This window comes from Candoia aspera, chromosome 9 (genome assembly GCF_035149785.1).
Source record: "Candoia aspera isolate rCanAsp1 chromosome 9, rCanAsp1.hap2, whole genome shotgun sequence".
In the NCBI taxonomy this organism is placed as follows: Eukaryota; Metazoa; Chordata; class Lepidosauria; order Squamata; family Boidae; genus Candoia; species Candoia aspera.
The window spans coordinates 307,161-323,267 of NC_086161.1; the positions used below are offsets into that span (position 1 = coordinate 307,161).

General features: G+C 58.5%; 3 protein-coding genes across 3 annotated transcripts in view; 1 reads left to right on the forward strand and 2 right to left on the reverse strand.

The window, feature by feature from the left end:
* Positions 1–3,122: 3,122 nt before the first annotated feature.
* SCN2B (sodium voltage-gated channel beta subunit 2) lies at positions 3,123–7,874 on the reverse strand. The gene is made up of 4 exons (XM_063311180.1): positions 7,643–7,874; positions 5,677–5,843; positions 5,117–5,327; positions 3,123–4,843 (listed from the first exon to the last, which is right to left on the reverse strand). Exons 1-4 carry the CDS (start codon positions 7,698–7,700, stop codon positions 4,644–4,646), a joined length of 636 nt encoding a protein of 211 aa, XP_063167250.1. The 5' UTR covers positions 7,701–7,874; the 3' UTR covers positions 3,123–4,643.
* A 3,399-nt stretch (positions 7,875–11,273) lies between these two features.
* On the reverse strand, positions 11,274–15,568 carry LOC134502610 (myelin protein zero-like protein 3). Its single transcript, XM_063311030.1, has 6 exons — positions 15,456–15,568; positions 14,820–14,986; positions 14,419–14,629; positions 13,888–14,053; positions 13,584–13,638; positions 11,274–11,551 (listed from the first exon to the last, which is right to left on the reverse strand). The coding sequence occupies exons 1-6, from the start codon at positions 15,511–15,513 to the stop codon at positions 11,525–11,527; spliced, it is 684 nt and encodes a 227-aa protein (XP_063167100.1). The 5' UTR covers positions 15,514–15,568; the 3' UTR covers positions 11,274–11,524.
* The window catches only part of ATP5MG (ATP synthase membrane subunit g), a 55,019-nt gene continuing 50,530 nt past the window's right edge, over positions 11,619–16,107 (forward strand). Inside the window, exon 1 of the mRNA XM_063311032.1 lies at positions 11,619–11,641. Within this exon, the coding sequence (XP_063167102.1) occupies positions 11,634–11,641 (8 nt within the window). The 5' untranslated portion in view covers positions 11,619–11,633. The remainder of the gene's footprint in view (positions 11,642–16,107) is intronic.

Here is a 16,107-nt window from a genome sequence, read left to right on the forward strand (position 1 = left end):
CAGCTTCAGCCAGGAGGAATAGCATCTTCGCCCTCTCCATGCCAGCAGGCATTTGCTTGGTCCGGTGAGCCTCGGGGTTAGGGTTAGGCCAGACAGGGACCCAAATGCTCCCCACCCACCCCCACCCCTGAGAACCTTGGCTCCGTGTGGCCTCAGCAGCCCAGTCTTTGACAGAGCTCGTTTCCTCAGACACCCCTCTATTCTGCTCCGCTGCTCGTCCTCCTCCCGGGAAGGAAGCCGGCGGGATGTTTAGCCACCAAGGCCTGACAGCTACCCGTCCCGCTAAGGCAAGCTTAGCTGCAGCAGGCAACTTCCCAGCCGGCGCCGGCGGGTTCTTGCGAAGGACTTTGCGGAGGGAGCCCGGCGGCTTCCCTGCGGCCAAAGGGAGAGCTGGAGCCGGAACGGGGCCCTGCAGGGGAGGTGGTCAGCGGCGTGGCTCTCTAGCCACCAAGCCCTCTCCTCGGGAGATGATCCGCTCTCTCAGGCCCGTTCCCGCCGTCGCCGGTGTGCGGCTGCGGCCGGCATGCCCTCCTTGCGCCTTCTCGCTCTCGCCGATTGGTCGTCGGGCGCAAAAAGAGAAGGGCCGGGGCGCGCGCCCAGCTGGCGCGAAGCAAAGCGCTGGCTTGGCAATCTTCCCCCCGCGGGGGGCGGAAAGCATGGCATCCCGGAAGAACGGCTCGTCCTTGGGTTTCAAGCTGCTGCCCAGGCTGTGGAGTTGGGTTTCTCCGCCTGCGCGGACGAGTCTCTCCAGAGGACGCCGAGGGCAGGAAGCCACGGAGGAGGACAAGGAGCTCTACACGCGCCCCAAAGCCTCTGCGGTCGTCCTCTGTGCCCGGCGCCGCCCAGCTCCCCCTGCTGGCTTCCCGCTCAGCCTGAACTGTTTGCTTCAGTCCCTCCTTCGCTGGCTGCTCTGCACCCTCGGCATCCCGGCCCGCCGCCCCCAGTCTATAGCCTCGAAGGGCCTCTTTCCGCTGAGCCGGACGCCAAGCGCGGGGTCGGTTTCAGGGACAGCCAGGCTCCCTCAGGGCTGCGCTGCCCATTTCTGCATCAGTTCTCTTCCGCGACAGACAAGAAAGCGGGGCTCCGGGCTCCTCCAGGTTAGGAGAAGGCTCACGTTCCCGGGCCATTCCGAGGACAGGATGAGAGTCGGGGCTTCGAAGTTTTTCCCAACCAGAGAGGATCCGGCGCGCGCGCACTCAAACGCCCTGCTCCAGAATCCCCAGCAAGGGCATTGTCCCGGAGCTGTCCCGGAGCTGTTTGCAGACTCCCGAAGGACACCCGCCCCTCTAACTCCGGGAAACTCCTGAGAAACCTGGCCTAAGTCAGCGCTTCCTCTTCCTGGTAGAAGGAGTCCGGAGCCGCAGTGGCTCTCCCCGTGCGGGGATCTACCGCACCTGGGCTGCAAACCAGATGGTAGCAAATGCCGCCGGAACTCTGCTGCTTCCTCGTGCTCGTCCGAAGTGTTGCAGCGGAGGTCTGGGAACCCCGAAAACACTCCAGGGGGAAGGTGGACTCCCGCCAGAGGTGGAAGTAGCGCTGCAGAGAAGCGGCATCTCTCGCGTGAGCCATCCCTGGCCCAGGGATGGAGCCAAAAGTCCCACTCTGGGCGTCCCGCTGCTTTCGTCCGCTGTCGGCCGGCCCAAGCGGATGGGTAGCTCCAGCAGGGACCTCAGGACAGCCTGCGGGCGCGAGGGAGGCTCGGCGCTATTTCCTTCCTTCCCTCCCTTCTCTTCACAGACTCTCGGCCCCTGCGGGATGGAGGAACAGAGAGTCGGGCGCCCTCGCGGCTTCAGGTGGCATTTCCTGGGTGGGCTGGAGACCAGCACAGCTCGCTCTGGGCCGCGAGGGACGTCCCGGTCGGGAGAACCCTAGGGCACGGCAGTATCCAAGCGAGAGAAGGGAGGAAAAGAAGGAGCCGGGACGAGCTGCGCTCAGCCGGCCCCGGTCCTCTTCTGCCTGCCTTCGGAGAGCGCCCCGGGGGAGGCCAGCCAGCCGCCCAATGGAAGCAGGGTCTGCGGCGTATTTGTGCTGCTTCCAGGGACTCCAGTTTTTTTCCTAGCGCTCCGGCCGAGTCCTCCAGGTTGGCGGGCCTAACCCATCGAGCAGCCAGCGCTCTGAGCCCTCTTCATCTCCGGGCGGGAGAGCAGGTCTGATCAGCCAAAGGGGCGGCGGATCCCCTGCCTGGCTGGGGCCGAAAGAGAAAGCAAGCTTCGCAGCCACCTCAATCGCCCGGGCCGAGGAAGGGGGCCGAGATGGAGGGAGGCCGCAGGGACCTCGTCTTGCCGTTCAATGCCTTTTGTGAAAGGACTCGTCCCCTTTCTCGAGGGAGGGAGGGAGGGAGGGAGATGGCCAGGAACGCCAGAGAGCTTCTCTCAGACCTGGCAGACGGCGAACGCCCGGCGCCGGACAAGATCGCGCTAGCATCCAGCACCCTGGCAGTTTCGACGTTGGTCCAGGCCGTTCTCCTCCTTGGCGCTCAGGACGGTTCCTCCCTCGAAGGGCTTTCAAGAGTTGTGTGAGTACCGAACCCCAAACTACTTAAACTACTATAAAGCCGCGGGGGGGCGGGAGTCTTTTAGACCCTCCAGCTATGGGGGGGGGGGGTTCTTTTAGGTCTCCCTTAATTGGAAAGAGCGTCGCCCCACAGCCTTCCCAATCCTCCCCAATCCACAGCTCTTGACTGAAGAATTCTGGACCAAAAGGCCCTTCCCATGTCCTGAATGCCCGGGGGTTCGCTCCCCTGCGCGACACCGGCAGCCCTCTGCTCCCGGACCCCTTCTCCGGGGTGAGTGAAAGATTAGCTGTTTTTGGATCCGGCTGGCCTGGTGGAGAGCAGAAAACGGTGATTCGAGAAAGGGAAAGACAGCTTGGCCATTTGAGATGGTGGAGGTCTTCCGTATCCTCTTTCCTGGGCTGAGGGGGAGGGGACGAAGTGAGCTGGCACGTCCTTCCAGAGTCCCCCCTCCCTCCCTTTCCACAAACCAGGAGTACCTGGGAAAGGCCAAGGGTTTCTCCCTGGTTTGGGTGGAAGAGGTCTGTGCCTGGGTCGGGGGTGGGGGGCACAAAGAAGAGTTGCACCAGGAGTCCACCCCCCACCCCCCAAGAAAGCAGAAGTCTGCCTGTTTGGAGAGGCAAGCTCTGCTTTATTCCACATGACTCTTCAACTTCCTGAGCAGACCCAGGACCAGAAACAGTTAAGTCCAACATAGCACAGTACTCAGTGACAGTCCGTGCAAATGGAGGCCAGCTAAATTGTTTTCTGTAGCTACATAAAGAGCAATAAAAACTTTCCAGGCTGAGGCTTGATGAATCTGAACTGCAGATCTTGCAGAATAAGAACAGGAATGTTGCATAACCCGGCCCAGCCAGGGCAGGTGTTGGGAACAAGACAGGAGGCGGGTGGGTGGGCAGGGGCGGGGAGGGTGCAGTCAGCAGACAGCAAAGTGCAGTTTCAGGGAGAAGAAGCAGGAGCCAAAGGCAGAGCAGCAGAGGCACAAGCCAACCCCAGAGGTCACTTGCTCTTGTGAATCCCTAGCCCGGCCTGGGGGCTCCTGGGTATGGTGGCAGTGGGGGCTCCTGCAAAGCCCTAGAAGGCCTGCTGGGGGCAGAGGAGGAAGCCTGAGCAAGCCCTGTACTTGCAGGCCTTGGTGAGTGAGCGGCCCCAACTCAGCCACTTCTTCCAGCTAGCAGGTGAGATGTGTGGCCAGTGGAAGCGAAGGCCCACTGGCCACAGGGGGTCTGGGCAGAAACTCTTCCACTAGGCCCCAAACCCTTCAGGGATTGCTGGGGATGTGGCACATGAGTAAACAGACAAGCACCTTCCTTCCTTCTCCTGCTCCCCTCAAAACATGCATGTGCACGTGCATACACCTCCTATGCCGGGCATGAAACCAGCAGGGTTTCATGAAATGGGTGCAAGGTCAACAGCACTCGCTCCAAACATTCCAGCGGTGGGTTTGCAAGGCCGGGGGGGGGGGTGGCGGCGGTGAGTGCTGGACCTGCAAGGGATACTGCTGCTGACCCCTGGCAGTGAGTTCTCCTGGCAGTGGTGGGTTGTGCTTGGCGTTCACAGGAGGAAGGTGAGACATGGCAGTTTCTGCTTTGAAGAGGAAATCCCTGCCTGGCCATGGGGAGCTCTGTTCCTCCCCCTCCCACAGAGTTGCCAGCCTCAGCCTTGTGTCCTCAGTACCATCAGTTCCTAAGCTAGCTGCCTCCTCTCAGGCCCCTTCCAGATGGCACCCTGTGCCCCACAAGCAAAGGAAGCAAACTTTAACCTCCCCAAGACTTGCAAGGAAGACAGGAGAACCAGCAGCATGGAGGGATGATGTAGGGCCTTCTTGCCAGGGGCAGAAAAGCAGGGCTTCCTCCATCCAAACTGAGGAACACCTGTCTGGGGCAGGAACATAGACTCACCCCAGCCAGCTTTTCAGTTTCAGCAGGCTCCCCCTTCCCACCTCACCCCCAATAAAAATACATTGCTGCTAGAAAGCCTTGCCTTGGCCCACGAGCCATTGGTGAGGATGGGGAGAGAAAGTGCCCCCAGTCTGTCTGGGATGGTGGGTGCAGCTCCCTGCTCTAGAGAAAGTACATGGGGGAGTGGCTGGGACAGCAAAGCGCAGGGAGGCCAGCCTGGCAGAAGGCCCCTACTTCATGCCTTCCTCGGGGTTCCCTTCCCCGTCTGTCTTGCCCTCTTCTTCAGTCTTCTGGTCATCTGTGTTGAGCCTCTGCTGCTTCTTGCGCCGCACACACTTGATGATGACCAGGGCGAGGATCACCACGGCCAGGAAGCCTCCCACCGTGGCTCCCACAATCACTGCCACGGTGGAGTCCCGCTCAGGGAGCTCTGGGGAGGGAAGTCCAGCATCAGGCAAGGAAGAAACCCAGCAATCTCCCACCCAGTCCCACAGTAGCAGTTGCAGCAGGAAACACCTCCAACATCTCCTGGCACCTTAAAGGGGGCTTTCTCTCCTCTCCTCCTTCCTTTTTTTTTTCTTTCAGAAAGCTGGGAAAAGATGGCTCTGGGGAGGAGAGGAGCCTGTGGGTCCAAGGATGGGCTTCTGGGATCTTCCCAGGAAGGGCAGCTAGCGAGGGGGGGGGGTCGGAGCCCCATCCTGACCTTCTGTAAGAACTTTGAGGTTGATCTTGCCATGGCCCTTTTGTCGGTCAGGGGGGTTCATCACATAGCAGTTGTACAGCCCCTCATCCTGGAGCTTCACACGGTGGAGGGTGAAAGACACGTCATTCTTGGTGGGGTTCCCCGTAAACTCCACGCGGTCCTCAAAACGGCTCAGTTCCACAGGAACGACCTTCAGCTTGAACTGCAAGAACTGGGGGGGAGGGGAGGGGAGGGGGGCAAGAGTGGAAGAGTCATCAGGATTTGGGGGCCTTTGGGAGCATCCCACGCCCCAGCCCAGGTCGCATGCCTGGACCCATGGCAGTGGTGAGCAGCTGGCCAGGGGCACCTGCCAGGACCTCAGGAAGTGCAGAGGAGGGTCTCCCAGTCCCTCGCCTCTTTTCCTCAAGGTGCTGCAAGCACCTTGAGGAAAAGGGGTGGAAAAGATCTGCTGCTGGCCAGGCCTTGCCCACGGGATCCCCCTGTCCCTGGCACAGGTGGGCCTTCATGAAGGAGTGCAGACAGTGCTGAGGGGGCACCCCAGCCGCCTGTCAGATGCTCACCGTCTCTTCGGTGCAGTTCTGGCAGGTCTGGTAGGTCCAGTTCAGGGAAAACTGCTTTTTGTCCACCTGGTAGCAGGAGTTGAAAGTGCAGCTGAGGAGGGTGGAGGTGCCGTTCAGGGCGTAGACGGTGGCTGGGGCTATCAGCTCCATGCCCAGAGTGGGTGGCACTACCGGGGAGAGAAGGCACCCCCACCCCACGGTTAATTTTGTTTGTTTGTTTGTTTATAAATTTATTCACTGCCCATCTCCACCTCATGGGGGATTCATGGGGGACTAGTCCTTTTGCACTAAGCAAGCCGTGGGTCCCTTCCCCTGCCAGGCCCCACCTCCTGACCTGGGGGCTCCTTCCAGCACAAAATCCAGGAGGGCTTTTGATGGCCAGAGTCTGAAGGTGGCTCAGTTCTGAACTGAGTGTTGATTCTGAACAGGCTCCCAACAGTGCAGAAACTGTGGACACCTCAAAACTGGCACTTCTCTACCCTGTCAAGTTTTCTACATTGGACATATATTGTTGCAAACCTAAGAGCCCACCCCCCACCCTGAGCACCCTGCAGTCGCCATCCTCCAGGGACAGAGATGCCTTCTTTGGTCCTACATGTGCTAGCAACTGGCCCGAGCAGGAATGGCAGGAGTGTCACCCAACAGGGCACTGGGGAAGGCTGGTATGCTGGGCAGTGCAGCTTTTCTTCCTCTTCTTCATCCAAGCTGAGACTAGCCCTCCTCTGTGCTCCCCCCAACCCAGAAAGGAAGTCGAGGGTCTTTTGGCAGACCCTGAGAAACACTGGGAGTTGCCAAATGCTCTTGCTGGGAGTCCAGAACGTGAGCTGAATCCCCTCCATCCTGGGTGAAAGGCAAGGGGCACCAAGGAGAGAGGTTTTTAGGGGAGGGTCTTGAGAAAGGCAAGAGGAGCCAAATGGGGTGGCTTTCAAGAGCTGATGAAGGGCAGTCCATGATCCGACCAGGCAAGGGCCTGCTTAGCCACAGGTTCAGCAGAGTCAGAGACTCCAGGCTTCCCAGCAGACATCCCTGCCTTTCCCACGATGGGGTCCCACTGCTGGATCTGCAGAGAACTGCTTTGCTTCTGCCTTTCCCAGCCTTGTTCAATGGCAAGATACCAGTGGCAGGGCCCACCCTGGTCAGGGGCACCGACCAGGATCCACCAATGGAGGCTCAGGCTGCACCCAACAGCAGGGCTGGACTCAATGGATCTTGGGCCAGCCCACTCTTGGCCAGGGCAAGGAACCCAGTTTCTGCTCTTGCCTGTGGAAGCTGTCTGCTGCCCTCTTCAGGGGACAGGATGCAGCCACTGGGGAGCTGGAGAGGGTCTGGCTGTGCCTGGGAGATCTGATTGCAAGCTGGAGTTGGCACCTCCTCCACAGCATCCTGGGGGGAGGCTAAGGGGCATCTTTTTGATTCACCTACTGCAGGGGCAGCAGTAGGGTCAGGGGCTGGTGGAGGTGCCCCCTCTCCTCCCCCCACGCTTCCACAGACAACCAACTCTCCAGCTCTGATCTCCTAGGGCCTCTGCCACTCGGGCAGGGTGGGGCAGGGCAACATGGGATGAGGGAGCCAGTGCCCCCTCAATTCTCCTGCCTGGGTTAACATCGAGCCCCACCAGCCTTTGCTTCAAACGGAGGAGGTAGGGGAGGGGGTCTCCTCTCTCCCACTACCCGAGCCACCCCTCTCCCACTAACTGGGGGAAGGGTCAGAGCCGGCCTGTGGGAGAGCAAATCTGGGTTGATACCCCCACCCCCTGCACTCCACTGCTCCAATGGTCCCCGCAACCACCACTCAGGCCAGCCCTTGGGGGCGCGGGAGTGACCCGTCATCGTGGGTTCTCCGCCTGGAGCTTGTCTTGGGCTCCGGCTCCAGAGGTGGCACGGAAGAACAGCTCTCCAGCAGGACTGGTCCCCTCCCGCGCTGCCGGAGCTTGGAAGCCTGCCTCGGCCCCTCCGCGGCCACTTACCCAGCGGGAAGAGCAGCAGCAGCTGCAACGCCGGGAGCGCCGGGCTTCCGGGGCTCATCCTAAAGGGCGGCGGGGCGCTGGGTTCAGCGGCTGGACAGGGCGAAGGTCAAGTGCCCCACTGTCCGTCCGGGGCGCTCATCGTCCTTGGGCAGCGGCGGGGTTTGGCTCCAAGATGGCCGGCTGGAGGGGCGGCGGCCACTGTTGTTGTTGCCGCCGCCACCACCACCACCACCAAAAATCGGGGGACAGATAAATTCTTTGGTTGGTGGATAGCGAGGAAGGATTCGGGAGGGCGGAAAAGGGCTGTGGCGAAGCGGCGGCTTGCCGTCGGGGCGGTCCTCCTGAGGACCACAGCTCTTCGGGCTCAGTGGCTGCTTCCGGAGGAGAGCAGATGGGAAACGTCGCAGCTCTCTGGGTTCGGGGTAGCGCGTCGGCCGCAACTGCTTTCAGGGGATTGCGCTGGAACCGGTCCGTGGACATGGCACAGCGTGTCTCCGCCGAGGGAGGGAGGGAGAATCTCTTCCCTGCAGGTCAGCGGGAAGGTTCCCCTCAGCTGGTCTTCGCGTCCATGGCTTATTCTCCCCCTTCCTCTCTCCTAGAACAATTTCAGACGATCCAGGGATTACAAAGTAGCACCCCTCAAGTAGCGGCTCCTAGGAATTGCCATGGAAAGCGGTGGGTGTAACTTCCCGCGCACGAAAAAAGAGGCAGCCGCAAAAGCTCGGTTCCTGCGCCGAGCCTCTTTGCTCCAGGAGGCCGCGCAACTTGCGCCGCGCTTCCAGTTCAAAACCAGCCGCGAGCGCCGCTGCGCCTGCTAGCACACTTGGTCGGGTGGCGAGGCGAAACAAGAGATTGCAGCAGGCGGGCTGCCAAGGCTCCGGCGGGGATCTGCCAGCACGCGCGCTCGGCCGCCTGCACCGCGGCGGACTGGGCTGCGCTCGCCGGGGGCACTTGGGGGAGAGGGGGCGGACTCTCTTCTGCCCCGGATTCGTTTCTTTTAAGGCCCGGGTGGTATCGCGCCGGCGAGGAGGGGGCGCCGGCTGCTGCCAAACCGCCGCGCCGCTCTGCCTCCCCGTTGTCCTGCCGCACCTGCTAGGCCTTTTTCCTTCCGCCGCAGTCTCCTGCAGGAGTCTGGATGAGCGGCGTCGGGGCCGCCGGGCCAGAGGGCCATGCTCCCGGCACCAGGCAGCCGGCGGAAGGAAGATGCGGCTTACAGTGGGGCTCCTTCGGCTGGAGCTGGTCGACGCTTCCTGCTCTGCCTGCAGGCTTCAGTGCGGAGGACAGAATTGGCTTCCCGCAGCGTTTCCAAAGCCGAGGGAGGGTGCTTCCTCTTGGCATCCAACGGAGAAGAGCCCCCTCGGATCGTCTCGAATGGAAAAGAATCAAGGCCAGGCCAAGTCCTTGAGCTACTTTTCCTCAGGCCCCAGACGTAAGTAGCCAGCAGCAGCACTGATGCCCATCATGCCCCGGATCCTCTGTGAACTGCCTCATCATGCCCGGGAGCAAGATCCCACTTGATCAGCCCAGGATCCCCTTGGATCTTCCATCATCCCCATTAACCTCGGTCATGCTAAGTCTGTGATTCAGATAGCCCTTGAAATGTCATAGAACATCACAGACCCATCAGGTTGGATGGGATCTAGCCCTCCACCACCACTCCAGATCAAATAGGTCAAGAAAGGATGAGTCTGCCACCACAGGTCCACCAACGCCCAAGACTGCATTAGGCTGGGAAGGATTTAGATCATCCTTTTCACCCAGGACTTTCTGGAACTGCTCTCCGACCACCTTATCAACAAGCTTCCCTAGAAAGTTGGAGACTGGCCAAAAGTTGTTTCATACGGCTGGGTCAAGTATGGCCTCTTGAGGAGGAGGAGGAAGGGTGGTGGCAGCCCCCTCCCCCATTGTGAGGGGCTGAACCCAGTCCCGCTGCTCTTCACTGGCAGCTCCACAAGACGGGAGAGGCAAGGAACCAGCCCACATATGCTGGAGGTCACCAGACAGACACACACACACACACACACACACACACCTCTTAGAGTTTGCAGGTTCAGATAAACCCCAGATTAGCATACAAGATGCCATCCTATCATCTGTCCAGCCAGCATCTGATTCCAGGCAGCTCCTCAACAAGGAAAGTGTGTCCTCAAACAAGGCCAATGCATGCTAAATTGGTGCTCTTGCTGCCATGGCAGAGAGCCGACCCTGGGCTCATGCCCATGTCCAATCTTGTTCACTCCTTGACTTTCACCAGTCTCCTTCCAGGTATCTCTTCTAGAATTTCATTGCCTGGAATTTCACAAGCTGGTCAGAGCAAGCCTGTCAGTGCTTTCACTGCCTCTGTATTCCAGAGGCCAAACTGGCACCTGAAGAAACTGCCCACCGGACTGTCAGGACATCTCCAAGTGCCTGTGAAAACCAGGAGTAGAACTGCTGATCCTCCTCAAAGGCCAAGTTAATTAACCCCATTCATTTCTCACTAAAATGTCAGCCATGAAGATGACTGTGGCTACTGACATTGTTGTCATGACATGTTTGGCACATGATTATCATCACTGGACACAAAGGCTGCTCAGTGGACATGAGTAAAGCTGAGAGCTGCTCTTCACTCCCAGGGCAGAGTTCAAAGCTAGACCCAGCTGAGGCAGGGACACGCAGAACAGCACGCGGCGCCCATGAGCAGCAGCAGCAATGCCTGCAAGTGCAGGAGGTCCAGAGGTAGGCTCCAAACGAGCCAGATGTCACTGGCTGTGCCCACAGGGACACCCCAGCTGGTCCCTCCCTGGAAGAAGAAGAAAAGTGCAGCCAGGCCTACGGGGCCCAGGGGACAGGAAGTGGCCAGCCTGGGCAGCCAAATGCCTCCTTCCTCAGCAGCAAACTCTCCTTCTTCGCCACTGCAAGTATTTGCGGCATCTGGCTAGGAGCAGGACCCTGGTCTTCCATCCTCCTGGGCTGGAGAGGGGGTTTCACTGGGAGGCTGCTCAGTCTTCAGCAGCACCAGCGAGGCCCTATCCAACTGCATGCAGGGGAGGCTGGCATACACTTTTCCCAACTCCTCCTCTGCTCCCTTCAACTAATGGTGGACCACTTCTGGTCAAACCAAAAAGACAAAGGGTCGGTGGAGTTGGTACAAGCCGTTTATTGGTTGCAGAAGGACGGGCCTTATCCAAGGAAGGGAGGGAGGGAGGGATCTGCAGGTGAAGGCTCTCAGGTTGGCATTCTGGAATATGAGAGCTGAGAATGGCCTGTCCACGCACATGTCCACATTAAAGCCACAATGCTCAACTCACATGAGTTCATTCATACCAGTCAGAAGCTAAAAGACCAGCTGGAGGCATGAGAGGCTTGCCCCCTTTCCATGGGAAGCCCTGTCCCAGAGAGAGAGGGCGGGGCCCTGCAGCCACTGCACACATGTGCTTATATTGAGCAATGGCCAGGCTGCCATGGCCAACATGTACTGCCTCCTGGTGATACCATGAAGAACCCTACCCAACAACTCTAAGCTAGCCCCTCACCACCACCTCTCCCTGCTGTGAGCTCAAACCGTATGGGTGGCTTCTCAGGACAGAAAAACCCTGGAGAGGGAGTCAGGACAGTACCCACATTTCATGAATCGCCTGCAGAAGCGGAAGCCCAAGTGCCTGGCTGCTGTGACAGTCCCTCCATGGCCCCATCCACCAGGCTGATTCATAGGGCAAGAGAAAGCCAACAGAGAGGAAAACATCAAATCAGGATCATTCCTAGAATGGAATGAAATCTGCTCAAATTAGTCCAGGCCCCTCTTGTCACTTTTATACCGGGGGGCGGGGGCAAGTTCCATTCATTGGAGACTTCCTGAGCTGGGTCTCAGTGGCACCGCAAGAGGGAATCCTTGTCCTTCCATCAATATGGTTCCTCCTCATCGGTGTCCTGAACAGGATGCAAGAAACAGCAGTAAAACAAGGGAGCCAATGCAACCCCATGTCTTTTGCTCAGCAAAGCTGTTTGTGCCATGGCACAGATCCAGAGATGTCTAGGGGTTGAAGATCCCAGCAAGAAAACCACCCTTCCTGGCAGAGGGCATTCCCCAAAATAATGACAGCAGCCTGAAGGACACCCTTGCCAGCATTCAAGTCACACAGGTACAACCAATCCAAGCAAAGGCAAGAGGGCTTGCCCTTCTTGCTGGCAATTGGCATGATGCCATCCAAGATTTGCTAGGCAATAAATGCCATTAGAACTAAGAGCTATTGATAACTCAGTCCTCTTTTACCCCATTGAAAGTGGTGGCCGTTTCTATCCCTGATGGTAGCAAATCTCAGAGTAAAGCTCTGCAATTATATAAAGAAGTCCTCTTTTATTGCTCCTGAATCTATCTGAGGGACCGCCTCTCCCCAATTACATTGACTGGTCCCATCAGGTCAGGCAGGAGAGGCATGTTACGGGTCCCATCTGTGAGGGAGTTCCATCTGACAACAAAAAGGCGACAAGCCTTTTTGGCTGTGGCCCCCGCCCTTTAGATATCATCCCCCCCCCGCAAGGTGAAGTTAGCCCCAACCCTTGTGACCTTCTGGAAATCCCTTAAAACTTGTTTTTTTCAAAAGCGGATCCCCTGGCAACAGGGAGCCTGCACGCTGGCTGCATCACATGTAACATTCTGATGCATTCCCTCGCAATCTTGTTCTTATTTACCTTTAATTGTTTTAAGTGGCCTTTGTAGAATGTTTTAATTGTTAGTTGTATTGTATGCTGCCCAGAGTCACTTTGTGTGAGATGGGCAGACATACACATTTGATAAATAAATATATATATATATTTTCTACGCTTACAGGTAATCTTTGCTTAATGACTCTAATTGGGACTGGCAACTCCACCACTAAGCAAAGTGGTCGCTAAGTGGGAAATCACATGACCCTGACTGTGCTTTCTGGCTGGAAAGAGACAAGGCTAGTCGGTTTCACACCTTCCTTTTTTTTGCCCTAACCCTCCCCCCACCTTTGGAATGTTCCAGTGCCTGCTTACTCTCTTGTACACATCAAAAGCAATGCAATCCTGCCAGCAGCCCAGGGCTGGGAGCCATGGACATGCTCCCACAAACAATTTGCATTACTCTCTTGAAATCTCTTCCCCTCCAGTCTCTCCACTCTGAGGCGCTGGGGGGGTTGGGGAGGGCTAGAAAAAAAGCAAGTGAGTTTGATAGGCAACCCTTCCCCGCTGCAGATGCAACTGCATTGCTTTTGAAGTATAGAAGAGTGAACAGCTTACTCTCTTGCAATCCCTTCCTCTCCACTCTGTGAGGGGAGGAGAAAAAAACACAGGTAAGGCACAAGATGTGTACTGACTGTAATGGTGATCATGTGACTGAGGGATGCTGCAAAGATCATAAATGGTCATAAATTGGGTGTAAAGTTTTTTTTTCAGCACCATCATAATTTGGAATGGTCGCTGAATGAGTGGTCAGTAAGCGAGGATTACCTTTATTTTCAATGGATGATCCTAAGTTACAACATTCACTGAGAGATGAAGAACTTTTCCCTGTCTGCCTTTTCTACTCTGTGAGTAACTTCATTATTTCCAGCAGGTCTTTCTTTGCCCCAACTCGAGAGCCTTGTTGGGATCTCTTCTAGCCCTTAATTATTCTCTCTGGGATACCTTTCTGAACTCAGCAACCCTTCCTTGGAGGGGCAGGGGACCACTGAGGGCATTCCAAGGGCAGTCTAGCTGGCCCACGTTGGACAGCAGTCTCAGCCTCTTCTGGTTCTCAGCAGGGAAGAAGGCGAGGGATGCATGCAGGGACCAGGCCAAATTTCCCTTGAAGTATCGCTGCCTTCCCAGTGAAGTAATGGTGGGAGCAGGCTGCCTCCATAAGAGGTGGAGAATAGAAAAGCCTCAAGATTCCAATAAGCCTGCCCTGGAAGGCTGGCTGAAGGAAAGGTCTCTCCCCTCCACCATTTTGGCTTACCAGGCACTGCAAGCAAAAGCCAGTCAGCCGCTGCCTGCAGCCACCTCGCTTGGGTCTATGGGAAGAGAACAGAGGAGAAACTGCTCAGAACCCACCCATTGGTTTGCCCGCTCTGCTCCCACTGGTGGGCCCTGGAACTGTTCTGGCACCAGCCCCTCCTTCTCAGGTGCTGCTTGCCCTGGGGTGTAGCAGATGGAGGGGCATCTTTGATCACTATTAAGAGGCACCCTGGGGAAACCCCAGCCCCTCCCTGAAGCCCACCTTCTCCTCTGCCAACACCCCATTCAACCCCAGCCACTCTCACCCTTCAGAGACTTCAATGGAAGATTTCTTGTAGCCAAGCTGCCTCCTTGCTTTCATCAGCCCGAATTTCTTACTCATCCGAACCAGCAGCAGAATCACCACGAGGGCAGAGGGGAGAAAGACCAAGATGGAAAGCAGTCCGGACGACGTCAGCTGGAAGGAGGAACCTTTGGAAACAAAGCAGGGTGGGGCAGGCAGAGCAAGCCCCCCTCCAGCCAGCTACCAGAGCAGGCCCTACGTGGTCTTAGCCACAGAGACTCCAGGTCCGTTCCCCAGCACAAATGCCAACTGCTAGGGATTAGGGCAATGAGCCGGGCACAGCCCACCCTGGGATTAGGGCAATGAGCCGGGCACAGCCCACTCTGGCTCCCCAAGGCACCCCGAACCAGAATACATTCTGCAGGGTGGCAGGCAGAAGGACCTCCAGCCCAAGGCAGGAGGGTCAGGTTTCCAGGAAAGCAGCTGGTAGGGTTAAAGCAGGACCTGCAGGAGGGTCACCCTCCTATCCTGAGCACTGGCGTCTCTGCCTTACCTCTCTGGGTGACCATCAGCAAGGTCTGGGGGATGTTGTGCTGCACATCAGGGGGGTTCTTCACCAAACAGGTGAATGTCCCATTATCCTCAGGGGTTGGGTTGAAGATCGTAATTGAAGCATCCTGCTTGGCCACATCGCCAGCCCAGGAGACTCGGTCACGGAAGCTGCCTCCCTTGGCTGGGTAGGCACTGGACTGGTAGTGGAAGATCTGGGGGAGGGGCAATGGGATGGTAAGCCCATGCCATGCCAGAAGAGCCAACAGCAGCCAGCCCCCCAGGGGAGAAGGGGGCATCAGGGCTCCTGGAATCTGTTCATCAGCCCCACTCAGGCTGCGCCACCTCAGGGCCACCACAGAGCAGCAGCAAAGACGGGCTTGTCGCCCTGGGGCAGAGGCTCACCGGCTCCAAGTTGCCCCCTGAAAGAGGCCGGTAGGTCCAGTCGATGGTGAGCTTCTCTGTGACTGGGGAGGAGGACTTGAACCAGCACTTGAGGGTCACCGGCTCACCCACAAACGCCCGAACTCGGGCGTCGGCCTGGATCTCCAGCAGCTGGACTCTGGCAACCGCTGCAAGCACAGCCGCGGCGCATGTCAGCCTCCCGACCGAAGCGTCCGCCGCTTGGCCCCCCTCGCCGGCTCGCCTGACCACTGCGGGGCCGGCATCGAGGGCCCCCGCCCAGCGAGGCAGCCTGGCGGAAAGCGCCGGGCGTCAGGGCCACGACGAGAGTGGGGGGCGCTTCCCGCCTGCTTTTCCGCCTCCTTTCCAGGCGGGAGCCCGTCGGGAGGGAAGGCAGACCCACCGCGGGGCGGCTCTTGACGCCCGTTCCCGGCGAGGAAGGGGCGGGAGCGCGTGAAGCCGAACGCCCGCCCGGAGCCTCCTTCCGGGGCCCGCCGCCCTCCGGCTCTGGGTCGCAGCCGGGCGGGCCCCTGGCCAAGGCCTCCGCCGCGACCCCAGCGCTCCCTCGCGGCTCCCCGCCGCACTTTGGCGCCTCCCGCCCCCGCCCCCCCCCCGCCCCCGTGCGGCAGCCCTCCTCACCCAGGAGGAGCAGAGGCAGCGGGACCGCGCCGCTGGGCTTCTTCCGCACCAGCCCCATCTCTCCCGGACCTGTCGCACCTGCCCGTCCGGCCGGTGAAGCCGGAAGAGGCGGCGCCCGCGGCCGCCAAACCTGCTTGGTGGCCTGCCCGCAGAGGCGGGCCGTGCTCCGAGGAACTTTGCACGCGCTCCGGTGACTCTCCCTGACGGAGGGGCGCGAAACAAGGGCGTCCCGTCCTTACTGCCACGCTGATCCTAGAAAGCAAATCTAGCGGTGAAGGCTTGGATGGGAGACCAGCAGGAGATCACGAGCTGCGAGGCCAGGAAGTCAACAAACATCCCCAGGGAAAGACAGCAGGAAACCCCCTGTGCAAGAAGGGCTCTGGTCAGCGGTTTTTGCCTTTTTTTCAATCTCCTCCAAGGGTGAAGTTGAACTCAAGAAGAAGAGGGGGAGCTGCCCTAATGTCCTGAAGCATCCTAAGAACAATTGGAAGAATAGCAGCATTATGAGTCTGGCTGGGCCTTTAGCATACAAAGAATCCAGTGCAAGAAGTAGAAATAAGCTAGGGATCCTGAAGTCCAGTAGACAATCTCTGGCTGTATTGTGAAAAGCCTGCCTTAACCTTGGTTTGCTGCATCAGACACAGCTGGCTGG

Coding starts and splice junctions, on each gene's coding strand:
- SCN2B (XM_063311180.1), bottom strand. CDS start 7,700: ATGAGCCCCGGAAGCCCGGCGCTCCCGGCGTTGCAGCTGCTGCTGCTC. Junction 5,844..7,642: donor GCTGCTGCTCTTCCCGCTGG/GTAAGTGGCCGC, acceptor TCTCCCCGGTAG/TGCCACCCACTCTGGGCATG. Junction 4,844..5,116: donor CCTCAAAGTTCTTACAGAAG/GTCAGGATGGGG, acceptor TTCCCTCCCCAG/AGCTCCCTGAGCGGGACTCC.
- LOC134502610 (XM_063311030.1), bottom strand. CDS start 15,513: ATGGGGCTGGTGCGGAAGAAGCCCAGCGGCGCGGTCCCGCTGCCTCTG. Junction 14,987..15,455: donor GCTGCCTCTGCTCCTCCTGG/GTGAGGAGGGCT, acceptor CTGTGCTTGCAG/CGGTTGCCAGAGTCCAGCTG. Junction 14,054..14,418: donor GCTGATGGTCACCCAGAGAG/GTAAGGCAGAGA, acceptor TTGTTTCCAAAG/GTTCCTCCTTCCAGCTGACG.